At 35.5% G+C, this 18871-nt stretch overlaps 1 protein-coding gene across 1 annotated transcript in view; it reads right to left on the minus strand.

Annotated features, from left to right (window-relative positions):
• LOC149799667 (coadhesin-like) overlaps positions 1-18871 on the minus strand; it is a 177754-nt gene that overhangs the window by 43173 nt on the left and 115710 nt on the right. Inside the window, exons 14-15 of the mRNA XM_089959021.1 lie at positions 9585-9755; positions 8358-8528 (exon numbers count right to left, since the gene is read on the minus strand). Of these exons, the coding sequence (XP_089815147.1) occupies positions 8358-8528; positions 9585-9755 (342 nt within the window). The remainder of the gene's footprint in view (positions 1-8357; positions 8529-9584; positions 9756-18871) is intronic.

Consider the following 18871-nt stretch of genomic DNA (forward strand, 5'->3'; position numbering starts at 1 on the left):
ACGTTTTAAACCTAATCATGTCCATTTCACCAGAGCACCAAATCAGGTGGATGTTCCTCAACGTGTGTGTATGAACACAATTCAAGACAACCAAAAGATTAGTTATGTCTGATCACGTTAGGGATCCGAACGCATGGTTGCGTGACGTATATGACGTCCTTAATTTTGTGCCTGCCTCGTGAAAATATATACTGGAAGGATTTGTTTGTTTGTCGAGCATAACATCATCATATACAACTAGACTGTTGATATTTCCATTAAGATCATCAACTGATGGTGCATCAACGATGTAAGTGAAAAATTCAATGCCATCATTATCCTCCTCCTAATCTTTTGCATTTTTTATTAAATTCTTAAAAATATTATAGCATCGTTGTCATCTACGGGTGGTGCCACTAAATCAAGTTTGTTCCATTTGAGCCATCTAATTATCAGGTTGAGCAGCAACTGAGTTTTAATACATCCAGATGGAACTTTGATAATGGCACGAATAGACTTTGGCAATGACGGATAATTCTTAACTGGCTCCTGCTCTCGCATTGCTGAGAAGTCAATCACATTCATGTTCTACTAATATGATAAGGATATGAATTTATATTGTTTTCGATGGAAAAAGTCACTGATACAAATGAATATAACACAACAGCAATTTCCCCAAAAATGGCGAAGAATCATCGACATGCATTTACAGGTACTTTCGTGAAATGTGGTACAAACAAATAGATTTGTGTCGTCTCGCGAGGCGTCAAAGGGTAGTGATATTGTTGAAGGACTCAGAAAATTACCAGGAACACCATTGATCGCTAAAGGACTCAGAAAATTACTAAAAACTCCATGGGCTAAGTATCCTGGCGAAAAACATCTTTCGGGATATAACTATTGTGGTCCTGGAACTCGACTTGATATTAGACTCGACAAAAAATATCTACCCAAACGAAGACAATAGCGAGTAAATACGATTGATCAAGTCTGTCGTGCTCATGATGTCGCGCATAAAAATCAAAACCTATTGCAACTACATATCGCAGACGTCACGTTTATTCACACGTTAAAGTCTTAAAAAGATAAATCTGTGGGAGAATCGCTAGCCCAATGGCTGTTAAAATCGGCGATGAGTGGTAAGTTAGTGTGGCAGCGGGCAATTAATTGTCAATAATTGTAATAATCGCGTCAAAATTATTATAGTCCAGGAGGATACTGGAAAGGTGGGACAGCGATCAATAAACTCGCTGATGCCGCTGGTGTCTCGCGTGATGTTGCCTCAGATTTATTAGCCCGACAGGCAATATGACAATTTTATATATCGCCACCTACACAATTTAAATACGGATGGTTTGATGTTATCACTCACTAAGGTCATTAGGCATATGTTTTTACCTCATGACACTGGTAAAAGTAAATGTCAAAAACGCACACACAAATACGCGTTATTGGTCGTTCACTTTGCCAGTAGATACAAAGAAGCAGAAAAGCTATCAACTAAAACAAGAAATGAAGTTTCAGCCGCATTGGATTGAATTTAACCACGGTGGACTCTTACGATGACCACAGTTGCTACAAAGTTGATCCTGGCAAAGAATGTCATGGCGCAGTAACATCGCTGATGAAGCAAATTAAGGCTAATATCAGACGAGGGCACACCGCGATTCACTGCGATCAGCCAATCATTCAGCTATTTGATCGAACACTTGCTAGGACATCAGTATGGTCAGGAAATTTCCACAGAAAAGACCAGTTAGCATCACATTTACACATGTGTAGCCGAGATTACTATTCATTCCGTTTACGATAAACTGTCGAGGGTCACTAGGAGAATATCGTCACAACACCATAGTGTTACAGCAAGCACAGTGATTGTTTTTCCGTTCCTCAGCGTCATGATAAATTCAACGTCAAGATCAAACTGGCGTTTATATTCTCTGTCATTTCGCTGATAACTAGCTAATTTGTTTTTTACTATACAACCTTTGATTTTTTAAAACTTCATTATCTTCCATAGTATAAACCATCCTGTTCAGATTTTCAACACTGTGACGAATAAATGGTTATTGCATATCCTAAACTAAAATCACCCTAAGGCTCCGTTTAAGCTTTCTGAACAGCATTAACTGGGATACGAACGAGGTCATTAAGAACGGGTTCTTGCTTTTCGTTAGAAACGGGAATCGCAACGTCAATATTCTGTCTACGGGTATCTTCTGGGCGATAGCATAATGGGACTGGTAGATATGGAAATGTTGCCTTGTCAAGTGAGAATAATTTACTTTGAAGTGAATCACGAACTATTTTCCTATATGCAACTATTAGGTCAGTAGGTCGCCATATGTTCTAAAAATCATCGTTATTTCTGGAATTACCTCACGCATCATCTTGCATTGAGTCTGGTTGGATTTAAGTTTTATCTGCGCTTTTAGTTTCTTCATTGATTCATCGGTGGTTCTGTGGTACTTTAAAATCCTTTATTCGTATGAATCGATATAATCTTTCAACCAACAATGTGGTGATTCTCCTACAAAAAGTGGTGGCTGACCACTATCGCCGCACATGATAATCGCAGTTTATTTCGTCGACAGACTGTCAAGTAACATTTTTAAAGTATCTTTAGATACCATACATATCTCATACCAGATCACGATTCGAGGAATATATTTGCTCCCATTTTTTTCTGGAGTCCATGCATCAGGGTTGTGAAAATTTTTCGTTTTTGAAATACCGAAGATGAGGTTTGTAATCTCCAGGCTCAGAATAATCAAGTATCAGCTCTTTATGTACTCACCAATGACCTCACGGAGCATCGCTGATGCTTATTCAAAGTTCATCTAACAGTCATATGTTTGACTGGCTTATATAAAATGAATCTGAAGCAGCTCTCACAGCGTGGTAAGAAAATCGGTTGTTCATTGATTGCAGCTTTATTGACACATATGCAAGCATCGAAGATATTAAATGAGCAAACTGTGGCGAATCAACATCATAGTAGCTGATATACCTAGCATGGTTCCATCTGACAGATGTACGAGTTGTCTATCCACAAATACACTTTTCGTGGTCCTATCGGCAGTTATAAAGTAGAGTTCTGCCTCGTCTGCCTTGTCTGCCTCGTCTATGATCGTCAACGATATACGGGATTCCACTGGTTATATCTGCGAGTGTTCTTGCAGCTTCTTCAATATCTCATTGTATTGCTGCTATGCTGTCCGACACAGTTCTTGCATCTCTGACAACACTGAGACGTTTGTTAATCGTTTCGATGTCTGACATCGCTGTTGTGATTGACGTCTTTTGTTGACTGAGTTTTGAATTAATTTCGGCGAACCTTATACTGACGAACATTGGACTTCCAAAGAAATCATCGGTGAATTGGTCTAGTTTCTGAAAGGTTTTGCGAAGATTTGTAAACATATTTGCATGAACGTCCAAGTAATTAATCGTTTCAGCATCATTGTCAGACACTGGTTCTCACAAAACACCAATTTTATATCCGTTCATATTACGTTCACCGGTCATTGCATAACCGGTTTACTTACCTCATTGCGGGTCTCGTTTCTGGTCGTCGTGATTGATTTGCCTGAGCCTCTGATTCTTCCGCCATCAGCAAATGCTGCGATATTATCAGTGACTGCATCAAGAACTCGTTGGACAATATCAACCCACCTTGTATAGCTTGTTTGTAACCGTCCATACTGATCCTAAAAAACAATAACTGCATCCTTTTCAACCACAGCGAGGTATAAAAGTTTAGCAAGGTCATCTTTAGTTGCATATTTTGACAAATCAACATCACCTGGACTAGGTTTCTTATACCTACCGCAAGCTGTAGAAGATCGTCCACAAATATGTGCCATTATAAATTCTTAACATGTTCAAACAAACGACTTTATGCGGCGGTATACAACTAGTGGTATGTGATCTTGCTGGATCTGTTCTTGCCTGTCTTGATAATGTTGAATACCAGAGTGGAACGCTAGCTTTTTCTGGAGTGCTTGGCACTCTACCGATATAGTTTAAAAATTCCTTTGGTGGTGGCAATCCATATGAATCAAAAACATTAACACAAAATGTATCAACAGCATATGCAACCCAGTGAGTACTTCGGCCAACACAACCATCCAGATTTATGATTCCCGTTTCAACGTGATTTGACAGGTAACTGATGAAGCATGAAAAATTCTCTAAAAATGTGTATATTTATTCGGCAAGCAGCATCAACCACATCGAAAGTGGACATATCCAGCGTGCTAATACGCTATTTCAACGCCATAGCCATTGTTAGCGATAGTAGTCTCAGAATACCAGAGTGGAACACTAGCTTTTGTGCAGTGCGTGGCACTCTACCGATATAGTTTAGAAATTCGTTTGGTGGTGGCAATCTATATGAATCAAAAACATTAACATAAAATGTATCAACAGCATATGCAACCCAGTGAGTACTTCGGCCAACACCATCATTCAGATTTATGATACCCGTTTGAACGTGATTTGACAGGTAACTGATGAAGCATGAAGAATCCTCCACAAATGTGTATATTTATTCGACAAGCAGCATCAAGCACATCGAAAGTGGGCATATGCAGCGTTCTAACACGTATTTCAGCGCCATCGCCATTGTTAGCGATAGTAGTCTCAGATCTTGACCGTACCGTGTTCTTGGTAATCTTAGACTTCGCCGCTTGTTTTAGGTCAGATCGTGTCATGTCGCTTTAAATATCATTCCGCCAGTTTCAACAGCACCAAGCGCAGCTGCTTTTGCAACCGCTGAAGCTGCATCTGCAATCAGTGCTGGTATAACTGAAAGAAGTGGAAATATACCAACAGTCTTTACTATATTATTAATGGAACCCGCAGAACGATGAAGTATGATACTGGTCTTTGATTTCTTGGCATTATTAAAGTGCCTCATCTAATGTTCTGTCAGAGATAATTTATTTGGGCTAATGCTGTTGATTTCAGAAATATTTTTATACCATAATTCTTTTTCGATACTTATTGTTACCTTTTAATATGATAAGGTGTCAGAATAACGTAGATCTCACATAATAATACCATGAATCATCCAACTGATTTGCAATAGATCACAAGTGCTTCGATTGGTTTGCAATCGGATTACCTATTTTCATCAAGTGCATCAACGACCCTCATTCGTCCGCCAGCACCTTCGATCTGTATTGTTTTGCCTGATAACATAACAGTAATTGCTCTGTTACCACCAGTTGGCGCAGTACCTACATTTACGGGCACGTCTACGTCAACGACTGACTGTCTAAATACATCCAAATGTTCATGTGAGAAGTAATAGATCAGATACAACGTCAATAAATCTCGCTGACATATAAAGGTCGGATTCAACATTCTAATCACGTATCATGAATTTCATCAAACTATGATTCGGCCGTGCAACGTTGTTTTGGTCAAAATTTAGTATTATATCTGCGGTTAGTTCTTGATGCCCGTTTATCCTCACCGTTAATCTGACAAACACCATGGAATTTGTTGTGTGGTCGTCGGACCTGATGGCACGCTGAAATGCCGAGATGGTGAAATTCCTTGCTGTGATGAAATCTGCCATGACGATGTTCCTGTTTGGCCTGGAGTTGTGTCTGTGGTCATCGCCAACCACGACAACGTTGATTTACCACAACTGATCATGATCGATAATAACTGATGTTCTTGTGTCAGCGACAGAGTCATCGTTGATATCCATAATGCCTTCGCGAACATCATTTATGGACCAGCTGACCTTGAATAATCATCGCTGTATGGAGCTAGCAAAATAGTTGTCGTAGCGACATCAACCTTATCAGATTTGCTATTTCACTGACGTTTACTGGCATCACATCGGAGTTGGCCAATTGTACTGGATGCGGTTTTCGTAGTATTAATTGTGCTAGTCTTTGTTTAATGGCCAAGAATACTTTATCAGGAAGATCACCTCCAGTGCCAATAGCCTAGTCGCGAACAACGTCAACGGCATTCATTTCTAGTTGCTTTGCAATTGTGAATGTATCACCCAGACTATTACATGTCCACGTTGGGTAGTGGATATGATCCTATTTTTGTCACTGATCTTATTGCATACCTTCTCACATGAAATGACCGTCTCGATCGCAGTAGTAATCATCGGTAATTTCATCGATATGGGCCCGATGCACATTATTGTCCATGATACCACCTGTGAATACTCCCTGACAAATCGCAGCTGCTTCACTCATGCTTTCAGGGGAATTTTTACCGGCTCGTCTTCTACCAATCAAAATTTCGAATCGTTCAACATTAGGAAGGACGTTAAAGTGGCAAAGTTTATCAAGGCCATTCCTCGAGTGATCCGACCAACGCACAGACTACTTGAAGTTGTTTGGTTTGCTTTTTTTTGCATGTTCTTAAGGTTGATACTCTTTCTGCTCTGGCTTTTCTAGTTTATACTTCATTTCCTCTTGTTTTCGTTCCCTTTCTCGCCTTGTTCAATATGCTCATCTACTGCCCCGCTAAAAATGCTGAAATATTCATCGTAACTTCTGACTTGGTTAACACCGGAACTGAATATGATATATATATATATATATATATATATATATATATATATATATATATATATATATATATATATATATATATATAAGCCAACAAGTTTAAGAGTATTAACTTACTCAGGTTTGACATACCCTTCGTTTCTTCCGACCCAAACGCAGCAATTTCAAGCAATTGTTTTTTTTTTATCCCTGATTGCTACAGTACCTTCTGGGATAAATGTATCCATTTTATCGACTTTAACTGTTTCTTGCTGATCTTTTCTTTCTGGTTCTGGAATACGATCTTTAATTATCAGGATCTCAACACGAGGTTCATCGATACCTTATAATACATTTGGACGAGTATCAGCTATATCTCGAAGAATTTGTTTTACTTTTTTCGTTCTTTCAGCTATTATTCCGGATGGAGGAAGACCTTGAGCAGTCTCTCTAACAGGTTTAAATAATTCCCCCCCCCCCCATCTTCTGCAGATTCCACTCGAGCATCCTGACGCGATCGTGATTGTTGTTTGACAGAATAACGGACCGGGAGATATTTCTTAATTGCCTCTAGTCGTTATCGAGCTACTTTAGCTTTTCGAGATTCCATAGTTAGCCCCTAATCACTCATTATTATTGATATATCAGCGATTTAATTATCTTACCTCACACCGTTACTATTTTCTATCCAGAGGGTGAATATCGGGGGAACGAAGACACATAGACATTTGACAGATAAGGTCAAGGGAGGGAGGAACTGACACGTTAGAGGCCTCGGTTTAGCTTTCCGACTGATATGTAAAATACCACCACCCTCTTGCCTAAGTTTCTATTCTCATTTTACTAAAAGAAATTTTATGCAAAGCAGGTTTTATTCATTTTTGGTTGAAGCCTTGTTTTCGTAAATGAGACCTTCTAAATAATAGTCTGTTCTCCTTCCATAATGGCACAATGACAAAAATATCAGGAATTCACAAGCTTGGCAAGTTTATTATATAATGAGAATGTAAACACTAATACCAAACAGATGTTTGAATTTTATTTTCGAAATGACTATCTAGTCTTGGCAGTGTTGCTTAATTATGACGACGTGCAGAAGACGCACGAAGCAAGTTTACGGACCTGAAGTTGATGAGAATATGCTGAGAATAATTTGTGGATATCACATACACTTACATTAACGGCGGACACTTGTCAGCCTCCTCACTGCCATTCTGACAGCTGTCTGCTTGAGATAAGGCATAATTTCCAAAATTAGCACTACATCGGAAAGGTCGTTGAGTTACAGTTCATAAAATTAGCATAAAGGTATGAAAACATTCTCTTCATTGTCCATATTACCAATACAAACAGCTTACCCAATTACTGATCCCTCTCTCAGAGGAACATAATACCTGTAGAGCAGAACCTAATACCTGTAGTGCGAAACCTAATAGAAAATAGGCTCTATTTCAAACCATGCAGTTCTAATACAGCAATATATATTTTTCAAAGAAATTATTCGAATGTGTCCATAGCGTTAATTGTGAGAAGCTAAGTGTTCTACTGACTGATTGGCAATGAGAATGTGTCCAGGTGGAATGGCACAATATCTGTCATAAATATGGCAAGGCAAAATGTCAATTGAACATATATAACTGTGTGTTTAACTTTTATGTATACATATATATATATATATATATATATATATATATATATATATATATATATATATATATATATATATATATATATATATTCAAGCAGACAGGATGATAAAAAGAGGAAAAAACCAAATGCATTCATATATACGTACATGCACGCATTGATGCATACATGTACTGAGTTTTGGTTATTTGTTTCCTGCTTTACCTGCACAAGCTGCCTTGGGACAGGGTCTATGTATCATACTATGCCCAGTACAGTTGTTCCCATGAGGCACACCGTCAGGGAAAATGCAAGTCCGCGTTCTTGTTCTTTCGCCATCTCCACACGTTACAGAACACGGCGACATCATGCCCCATACTGACCATACGCCGTCAACTGTGTTTTGAAGTAGAATGAATATTTCACAACCATCAGCATTGCACTTCATTGTTTGGTGAGATGGTGGATAAACACCATGTACTGGCACAGAAACAAATCGTTGACATGACTGTTGTAAAACAAATTATCTTATGTTGTGTTTCTTAGACATTGGGAAGTGATATATATATATATATATATATATATATATATATATATATATATATATATATATATATATATATATATATATATATATATATATATGTGTGGTTGATGGAAAGAAACAAAGAGTATATCAATATTTTATCACAAGTTCATATATATTTACTGTACTGGAATTATGAACAAGAATGTGAGATTCTTTGCCGAAATATCTTGGAAGAGTCACTGATACACGTATCTTACTTGGTATACTTATATTCAGACGTATACAACTAACAAACAGAATAACGTTTTGGTATGATTCCTATATTTTCTACCAAACACAACAGATGTCTTATAATTGAAACTAACGCTTGGAAACATACATTGTGCCCTTTTTGATAGTTGATAAACTTACGGTCAGAGTAAATATGACCTAGTCCAGACACTAAGAGAGGTGTTGGTTAAATCTGTGAGAGGTGCCACATCATTAAAATTTAGTAAAATACAACCCTGAAGTTTAATGCAAGAAGCGACAGTTGCTTGATTAGCCAGAATCAGAGATAATTTTGTTATTAGTTGCGATCAAATCTTTTGGAAAACACATTTTGAAATTAAGTTGAAGATAAGTGGGTAAATTTGTAATGTGCGTAATAAATAATTCGAGGACATATCTAAGACGAATCACTTTATACGAAAGTTTTAATTCTTTCAATTAACGAATGCGGATATTTATTTAAAGCGATATCATCAGAGTGTGAAAGGTATTAAATTTAAGAATACGTTTTTCTTTTCAGACGAAGAAGAAACTTTCTGAAAAATAATTTTTGACTCGATTAATATGTTTGTTTCAAGATATTATAACTGGAAGCAATACCAAATATTTTACATTTGATGACAGTTTAGTCGTATCAGTAACATATGCAGTACCTGGACACGGAGTTGTGTTGCATGACGTTGTTTCTGAGTGTTTGCCATCGCAAGGATTGCCACGCGATACGCCGTCCGCATAGGTGCAGTTCCTGGTTCGCACCTTGGTACCGTCTCCACAGGAAGTGGTGCATGTGGACCAAGTGGACCATGAACACCAATGGCCGTCCACTTTAAGTGAAGAAATTTAAAATTATAAGTCAGATATAATTTTTAAAAGAATTATTACGAGAGCAGTTGCTATAACTTAAGCACAGATTAAAGTAGCTATGCTATCCATAGGTTTGTCTTTGATTCAAGTAGTCTGGATAGTATATTTATATTGTTACAACCAAGGGTAATATAAGAATGTCACTAAGGCCAGTAACGGGTACAAAATGTCCTATATGTTGGATACGAGTACCAAGCGAAGAAATGGTGTGCGTTCGTCATGAATTGTCCTAGGTCGATTTAATTGACACATTACATATATTCTATCTGTATTAAATACATTGCAAGAAAGTATCTAACTTTCTTTGGTATACCATAGTAAAATGAATTCGTTCATTTTCGAAACCACGTCAGCTTCCATACACATGGAAGGTTGCATTTAGATTTATAACAAAAGCCAGCGTTTGGTATTTCATGCATACCAATTTTTGATATGGTTTTAAACTAAGTACCAGAAAAGACGAAACCAACCTGTTTTGCAAACATAAACAAATAAGTTATGGTCCTAGAATGCAAAGTGAAACTTTGAAAAGAACTTACATATTGAGAAATACATTGCTTATTGAAGATCTTGATACATACTATAACGTATATCATATTCTTCGCAAAAAGAATAATTATGAGCTTTATAAACAACGCAGTGTTAATTTTAAAAAAAGTAAGAAAAATTACTGAATCCGAAACCTTTGAAGGTATTATTTTCGTAAAATAAAAATTAAATTAAATTGACCAGATATACTTATTCTGAAATCAAACGGTGTTGTACCCTGAAGACGTGAGTTTAGACAATATGATTTGATTCTGCAAAGGGCAGTAGTATCGTATATGCTTGCTTATCAGTGGAGTCCATCTGCAAAATGAATTATACCACACAGATATATAGCTGTGCAGTGTGTTAGGAGTCATCAATAAATCAAACAACATATACCCTGAACTGCAGGAGAATAATGTTAAGGCAGATCAGTATCTGCGTTCATTACAGTTTAAGGCGACTTATTAGCGGGTATATACAGTTGTTAATTCGAATGCACACCACAGGCTTTATTGTGGACGTTCAATATCCGAAGTCGTAAAATGTATACACAATTAAAGTACACAGTATGCATACACAATTATATATATACATAATTAAATTGCACAATATGTATACGTAATTAACTTATCTCTGTGGCAATCATTTTAGAGGAGGGAACCTTTTATGTAACTGTCTATTGTTTATATATATTTTAATAGATTTTTTTGTACCAATAATCAAAATCTATTCCGTTTGAACGTGTAATGTGCATTATATCAATAATTGTAATAAGCACTATAATAATGTAATGACACACACTGCTCTTGTATATATATTTTGGTGTCTACACTGACCTTATTTAATTACTTTTTATGCTTTTCTATGATATAAGAACGGCAATCTTTTCATGGTGGTCTTTGCTTCCTCCTGTGCAAGAATCAAATTCTTCGTAAATGAGCGACTGCGTCATTTTCTAAATATGTTAGCTTATTTCAGTTGGAAAAACTGTAAATGACCAATAGTCATTGATTTTACATGAATGTCAGCGACGGACTGTCACATACTATCATTAATTGTTACTAAAATCCTCTAATTGTGGACAAACATGCATATATCTCCTGATTGAAGTTCTGTGTTAATCAGTCGGTTGTAATATAGAAAGCACATCTAAAATGTCTATTAAGTACGTCCTTTAAGTTGCCAGATATTACTGTAAACTTTTTTTAGCAGAATAATGATTGTTGTTTCATAAAATAATTTCTAGAATATATTTTTAAATGCTTTTGTTTTTAAGTTTTTCACAATTTGGACAACGCTAAAATTATTGCAGAAAGTAAATAATGTACTGGAATTCCTTTTACATTCTACCATTGTTAGAATTAAGTTATTTACAGATTTAGTTGTGTTGGAGGTTTATATGATGCAACTGACATAATTCAAATTTTGTTCATATTTTGTTTATTTTAAATATATTGTTTTGCACAACTGATAAAATAAAACTGTATAAGTGGAATCAATTTAGTTGTTAGAGCTTTATACCAAACCAAATTATCAAACGACGAGTCTGTCTGGTGTAATCATTTGTAAGTTGCGTTTTTCATTTTTGCACTGACTTCCTCGGAAGCGTATTGCATACCCATAATAACTGACCGATGGCCCTTGTACGTAAGCTACAAAAAGGTCACTTGTACTTTTACTATTATTGTTTCAATTTGGTCCACTGATGGAGCTACTAAAAACACATTATTCCATTTTAGCTATCTCATTATCAGATTAAGTTATAACTGCGTCTTACCTGACCCAGATGAACCTATGATAATTGCTCTGATAGAATTTGGTAGCGATGGATGATGTTTTACTGGCTTTTGTTTTCTTGTCGTTGAGAAATCACTGACATCCATGTTATACAGATATAATAAATAATATGGATTTTTATTGTGTTCGATGTAGAGCATCCACCCCCACCAGTGGATTAATAATAACAAAAATAAAAGCGTGCACTTACAGGCAAGTGTGTGAAATGTGGTACAAATAAATATATATTTATTTCGTCTCGTATGAAGACAGGTGGTGATATTGCTACTTCAATAGACAAATTACCAGCAATGCAGGGGCTAAATACCCAGGAGAAAAAAAAAACATCTTCCAGTATATAATCATTTTGGTCCTGGAACCTGACTTAATATCCGATTTGACGAGCGAGATCAACCAAGACCTGGAGAGTATCCAATAAATGCTATTGATCATGCATGACACGTTCATGATGTAGCTTATACAAATCCAGATCTGCAACTACGACATGTTGCAGATGTGAAGTTGATTCATTCGTTAAATTCCATACAAAATAAATCTTTCAGAGAATCAATTGTATAGGTTAGTGAGATCTGCCATGAAAGGTAAACTTGTATTAGGGGCTGCTAATTAAGTAGCCGATTATTAAATAATGGAATCGATTTATTATAGCCAAAGAGGATATTGGAAAGGTAAAGCAACTATTAGTAAACTTGCTGATGCAGTAAATGTCACACGTTCTGTTGCTGGAAAATGGTTAGCAGGACAGGCCATGTGGCAATTAACAACCACCACCGAAACAAATTAAATACGCACATTTTGATGTCAGCATATCTAATGAAGTTCATCAAGCAGATATTTTGTTTTTTCCACACGATACTATTAAAATTGGTAGACGTTAATAACGTATATACAAATACAAGTTAACTGTCGTTGATGTTGCAAGTAGATATAAGGAAGCAGAGCCCTTATCACCTAAAACAGCAGCTGTAGTTTTATCTGCTTTTGGACGAATTTATCAACGAGGATTCTTGGGATAGCCACAGTTACTATAGGCTGATCCTGGCAATGAATTTCTTGGTGCAGTATCATCTCTCTGATACAAAACATAGTGTCAAAAGTATACGAGAACATACTGCAATTCATCGATGTCAGGTAATTGTTAATCACAAACTATCTTTCTACTCTTACAACTATTAAAATCATTTTGTCTCCATAATTCCCAAAAGTTGATAATAGGAGTTTTTGAAATTATTTCATGCATTATTTCACATTGAATTTTATTCAGTTGTAGTTTGATTAACTTCTTAAGGTCTCTTAATTCTGGATCAAGCACTCTATGATCATCAGTTATTTCTCGATAGTAATCTACAAAATTCCTCAGCCATTTATGTGGAGACAATCCAAAAAAAAGTGGCTGTTGACCATGATCGCCACACATAATAACAGAACTATATTCTGTCCACAACCAATCAAGAAATATTTTGAACGTTTCTAATGAAACGGTGCATATTTCAACCCAAAGTCCAATCACTGGAATATATTTCTCGCCCATTCGTTCATGAGTCCATTTTCTTCCTTCCATCGAAATAATTCATGATAAGTGCATGATTTCATATTTCTTTCTTTCATTTCTCTTGCGAGTCTGTGTGTAGGTGTTAATAAAACTATATCAAAGTTCTAAAGCTATTTAATCACGAGTTGTTTTATCACAACCTCCAGGCCGAATGAGATAAACTGTTTTATGTCTAGCTACAGGGTCAAATACCGATGGAGCAGAAGATAATTTTGATATTTGATTCTTCGTAATAAATATCCTTAATTTGATCGTCGGAGGATTCAGAATAATTAAGTTTATTTTTGTTTTGTTCTCCATTTGCTCCATGATGCATAATTGCCGATATGTAGGTGTTCTAGCAATCGTTATCTTTTTATTGATATAAAATGATTTCGTAGCGACTCTGACAGAAACTCTTTTTACCATCGATAATAGATTTTTGGAAACATACGCGAGCATTAAAGATTATACATGAGTAAACTGCGGTGACTCACCAACAATATAATTCACAATTGTACCTAATTTAGTTCCGTCTGATAAATTAATATTACTTCGACTTATAAATATGTTTCTATTCGTTGTATCAGCAATTATAAAATCTAGTTCAGCATCATCTATAATTAATCTTGTAAAATGTCGTTTATGATCATATGATCCTCCTTTGGTGAATTTACCGATTATTTTTCTGCCAAGATCTTTTGCGATTTTGTTCGTAAAATCAGTCATATCAGGATTTTCATCATTAGAATATTTCTTTTGTTGTGGTAACCAAACGTCTTTCTGCAGACGATACGATATAATTGCTTCACGTACAATTAACGATGTCAGTATTTTTACATCGATCATATATCGTAATAATACTATCGGTGCAAATATTTGTTCCGAAAAATATTTTCAAAATCAAACATAACAAATCCAATGAAGATTTTCGGAAAACATAAATGACTTCATACAAACGAATCGAGTTAAATCAAAACCCGGTAAGGATCCATTTATTGATACCCTGGTCATCACGTGTGTTGGATGTCCAAATCATCATAAATATTTAGAACACTCTACCATTCCAAGAAAACTTCCGTGATAACATGCAACCATATCAACCAAAATAACATCTCTATAATCGTATTTAGGATTCCATAATCCACTGAGTCCATATTCGCACAACTGCGTTGTATTTCTTTAATAACATCCAGTCGTGTTGGTTTCCACGAAATTCTTTTCTAACAAAACGATCAGCAACAGACGGAACGTAAATCAATAACTCAATACTTGTACAGCATCGTCATGGGTATATTCAACGCAAGATTCTTCATTTCTTCATGGAGAGATTCTGTGCGATAAATATCTCTATTAGGCAGTACAAACTGATCATAAATTCCAGTACCTGAACACTGAAACAACCACAAGGATAAAGGTTCGTTCTTACTTATTTCGCTAATATAATCAAATAGATATCCTTTATAAAATTTAACGGTTGGAATTTGTGAAAATAGTGTTACTACATAAGTCCACGCATGTGCATTATGATCAATAATTTCAATTGAAGGTCCTTTCGATTTATATTTTGATTAGTATAAAATCTATCCTGTCATCGTTGTCAGTGTTATCAGGAATTTTAATTTCTTTTCTAGCCCATCAACATTATTTATTGTAACTCCGTTATCCATGACTGATTCAGCTCAATTGTTTATTTTTACACAATTTAACCTTGACAAAGTGAAGGACGAATCTTTTATTGGTTTCTGATCATGAACGCTGGGTTTATCATTCAGCAGATAAATTCCATAAATAACCACGGTTACAGCATACGCTCTTTCATAATACGGTTGGTCAATACCAGTCAACATTCCTGGTCTGGAATTTTCACTTAATACGGCAAATTGTTCGTTACGACGGACGGGGTCACGATTGTCACTGATAATCCAGGCACCTTCTACTTCCTTAATGAAAGTTACTCGGAAAAGTTATCTTTGATTGTCGAGATAATAAATAATCGTTGCTGCTATTTGCTCGTTCATTGTAACATCAATAACATTGGTGTTATTACGCATGATTTTGAATGTTGACCACACATGAGGTGTGCCATATATACGATATTCTTTCTTAGCATCACGAATACTTTTAATCAGAGTTTCCGTCGGATCATCAAGAGCTCGTCTTCGTGGGTTAGGGGTTATTCTGGCAAGATCTAATCTATACTTAGAATGTTTATTTTTAATCCTTGATAAGATCTTAAATTCGTTCATATTATAATTAAAACAAATATATATTCAAATTGATATATTTATAACGACCTAAGCCGTGTTTGAAATGTCATGTTGTGATTAGAGAAAAAACGCAGTAGTGTGTGAAAAGTGGTGGCAAAAAATACAGAGAACTGAAAAGATATTATGATTAAAAAAGTCACTGATAATGACAAAGTGTTAAGAAATGCTGTGAATTATATCGTTAGATTTTCAAAACAACCAATTAGACAAATAATCATTTAGAGAAATAATATTATATATAAATGTATCAAATATAATTTGTAACACATCCTATCATCAAGAATTACGAGGCATTTCGAGATGGTGTAATCAAGAACTGTCGACTAAAAGAACCAGTCTGTTTTGTCACTAATACTGGTTATCTCATATTCAATATCAGAGAGAATAAAATATATCTTTATTATAAATTCGTCTACGAATGTTTGGGGGGGTGGGATTCATCGAATATGGTCTTGTGATCAATCATATTCATAGAGAAATATTCAATAACTCTTTCGATAATTAACAAGCCATTGCTCAGTGCTGAAATTGTAAATTTGGAATTATTGACCGAGTAATAAGAGTACCAGAGTAGTTGTATCTACAAATGTAGAAACTGGTGAAGAAATAATATTTCAGTCAATGAATGCAGTTCGGCAAATATTTTGATATTTGCATGCCTTCGGTTCAACGCGTCGCAAATAATATTACCAGATCTGCGTTGTCTAAGAAATATAGACAAAAGAGAATTTTTCAATACATTTGAAAGGAGATAACTCTGTCAAGCTAAAATTCTCTCTGGCAAAGGTATTCAGTAGTTACCTTGCTTGTCGCTAGGTAATTGACTGTAGGAAGAGAGATAACTCTGTAGCATATCTGTCACCGATAGAGCATTTTTTTGTCGTCGAAACGAATTATATATATAACTGAAATTTTTGTTCATCGATGCAGCTTCTATTTCAGTTGCATATAGTCTCACGCTGCTACTCTCGGGGTGATCAGTGGTATCATTTGTAAACATCATTAATATACCAGCTGACCTCAAGTAATCACCGATGTATCTTGCCAGGCCCAATATCGTCTTTGCAATATCAACATTTTCGAGACACGATTCAATACTGTATTCGTCAAGCATGTATATAGCACAGTTAAATAATCACATGACATCATTATTAACAAACCCAGGTCGATCTTAAAGACCGTACGATGTATCATTTGCTTTCAAAAGTCTACCTTCTGCTTGTATCTTGAACATGTAATTCGATTCTTCCTCGTGCCTTAGGTACACGTGCGTCATAAGAATAATACTGATAATCGCGTACAGATTCATCTTTTAGAACAGGTTCTTTCTTATCAAACGCCGGATCGGAGATACGATTTAACATTTTATTATAATTGTTGTCGTCTAACACGAAGACCACTTCCTGCTATAAAACTTGCTGTTGTAATTTTTTCTTTTTCTGAGAGGGGTATATTAGCCAACTCTGTTATTTTTTTATTTGCAGCTTGGCTTGTTATTTTACTGATATTTGCAGGCATAATTTCAATACTGGGTAATTTTACTGGCTGTGGTTTTCTTCGTACTAATCGAGCTAATCTTTCTTTAACTGCTGAAAATGCTTTACGGCAACATTACCAACAGCACTGATACCTTTATCACAAATAGCGTCAGTAGCTTTCATTCCTACTTGTTTTGCTATCGGTATTGCTTTAAGAGCTATTCCCTTAAATAAATCTTGAACAGCATCACCAAGTTTATCTCAGTAAATCGCTTTGTTTTTGGCAATCATGAATTTACCACCCTAACTATTACAAGTCCGCGTTGAATACTGCGTATAATTATTATTTTTAAATTACATGTTGATTCATTAATTGTTTTCAGTCGCTATAATAATCATCAACAATTTCATTAATGAGAGAATGATAAATATTACGATCTATACCACCGCCTGTAAATAATCTTCCAGAAGAATCAGATATTTCATTAATAATTACTGGAAAATTCTTTCATGCTCGTTTTCCTCCGATCAGATTTTCTAATCATTGAACATCAGAAAGAACACCGTCAGGACAAATTTCTAATCCGTTTCCGGGTTTTAGTTCCAGTTATTCAAGCAGTTAAGTATGAAAAGCTTCTTCTTGTTGTTGTCATTTTTTTATATTCTTGCTGTATCTTTAAATTGTTGAAAATACAGTTTTTCTTCCCCAGATTCATTAACAGGATTGACACCAACATTAACACAATATATATTTAAAGCCATTCATGTTTTGTCAAAGATTTGTGTTCAGGTTTCAAATAATTACCTCGTTCTTCTTATTTTGTAGCAATATTTGATATTTATCTAATTCTCTTAATTTTCTAATTTCCTCATAACCCACAGGTATAAATGTATATCTATCTTCAGTTGACTGTTGTAGTCTAAGTTGAATTTTTAGTTCATCTTGCTCATAAATTTGTAGCTGTATTCAGACAGGTTGTGGCTGTGGTCGAGCAGATTTTAGTTGGGCATGTTGTGACTGTGGGTAATTGAGAAATTCGTTGTTCAGAAGGTAATACATGTTTTTGAATTCCTGTAATTGCTTAATAGCAATATATTCATATGACTGTTGTAAATATTCAGCATATTTTTCGCCTCATGCTTGATTATGTTCATCATGAACACGAAACACCCATTTACGCCATTGATCAAAGGATACACCTTTAGTATATTCAGGCTTTAAACATTTGTCTCGTTCTACATAACCATCCACATAAAGTTTATATAATCCTTTAGTATCTCTTATATTTTAATACCTTCTGGAGTAAATGTATCAAGCATTTCAACTCTTTCAATTTCTTCTTCACGTTCAGTAGGTGGAGATTGAACAGCAGCTATAACTGGAAGATTTCTTAAAATCTTTTTTTGTCTGATTCATTCTTCTTGCTATCATTTCAGTATGCTCAGCACTTTGTCTTTCAGTAACCGTT

Source organism: Sinohyriopsis cumingii, chromosome 5, assembly GCF_028554795.1.
Source record: "Sinohyriopsis cumingii isolate HCF-2022 chromosome 5, ASM2855479v2, whole genome shotgun sequence".
NCBI classification, from domain to species: domain Eukaryota; kingdom Metazoa; phylum Mollusca; class Bivalvia; order Unionida; family Unionidae; genus Sinohyriopsis; species Sinohyriopsis cumingii.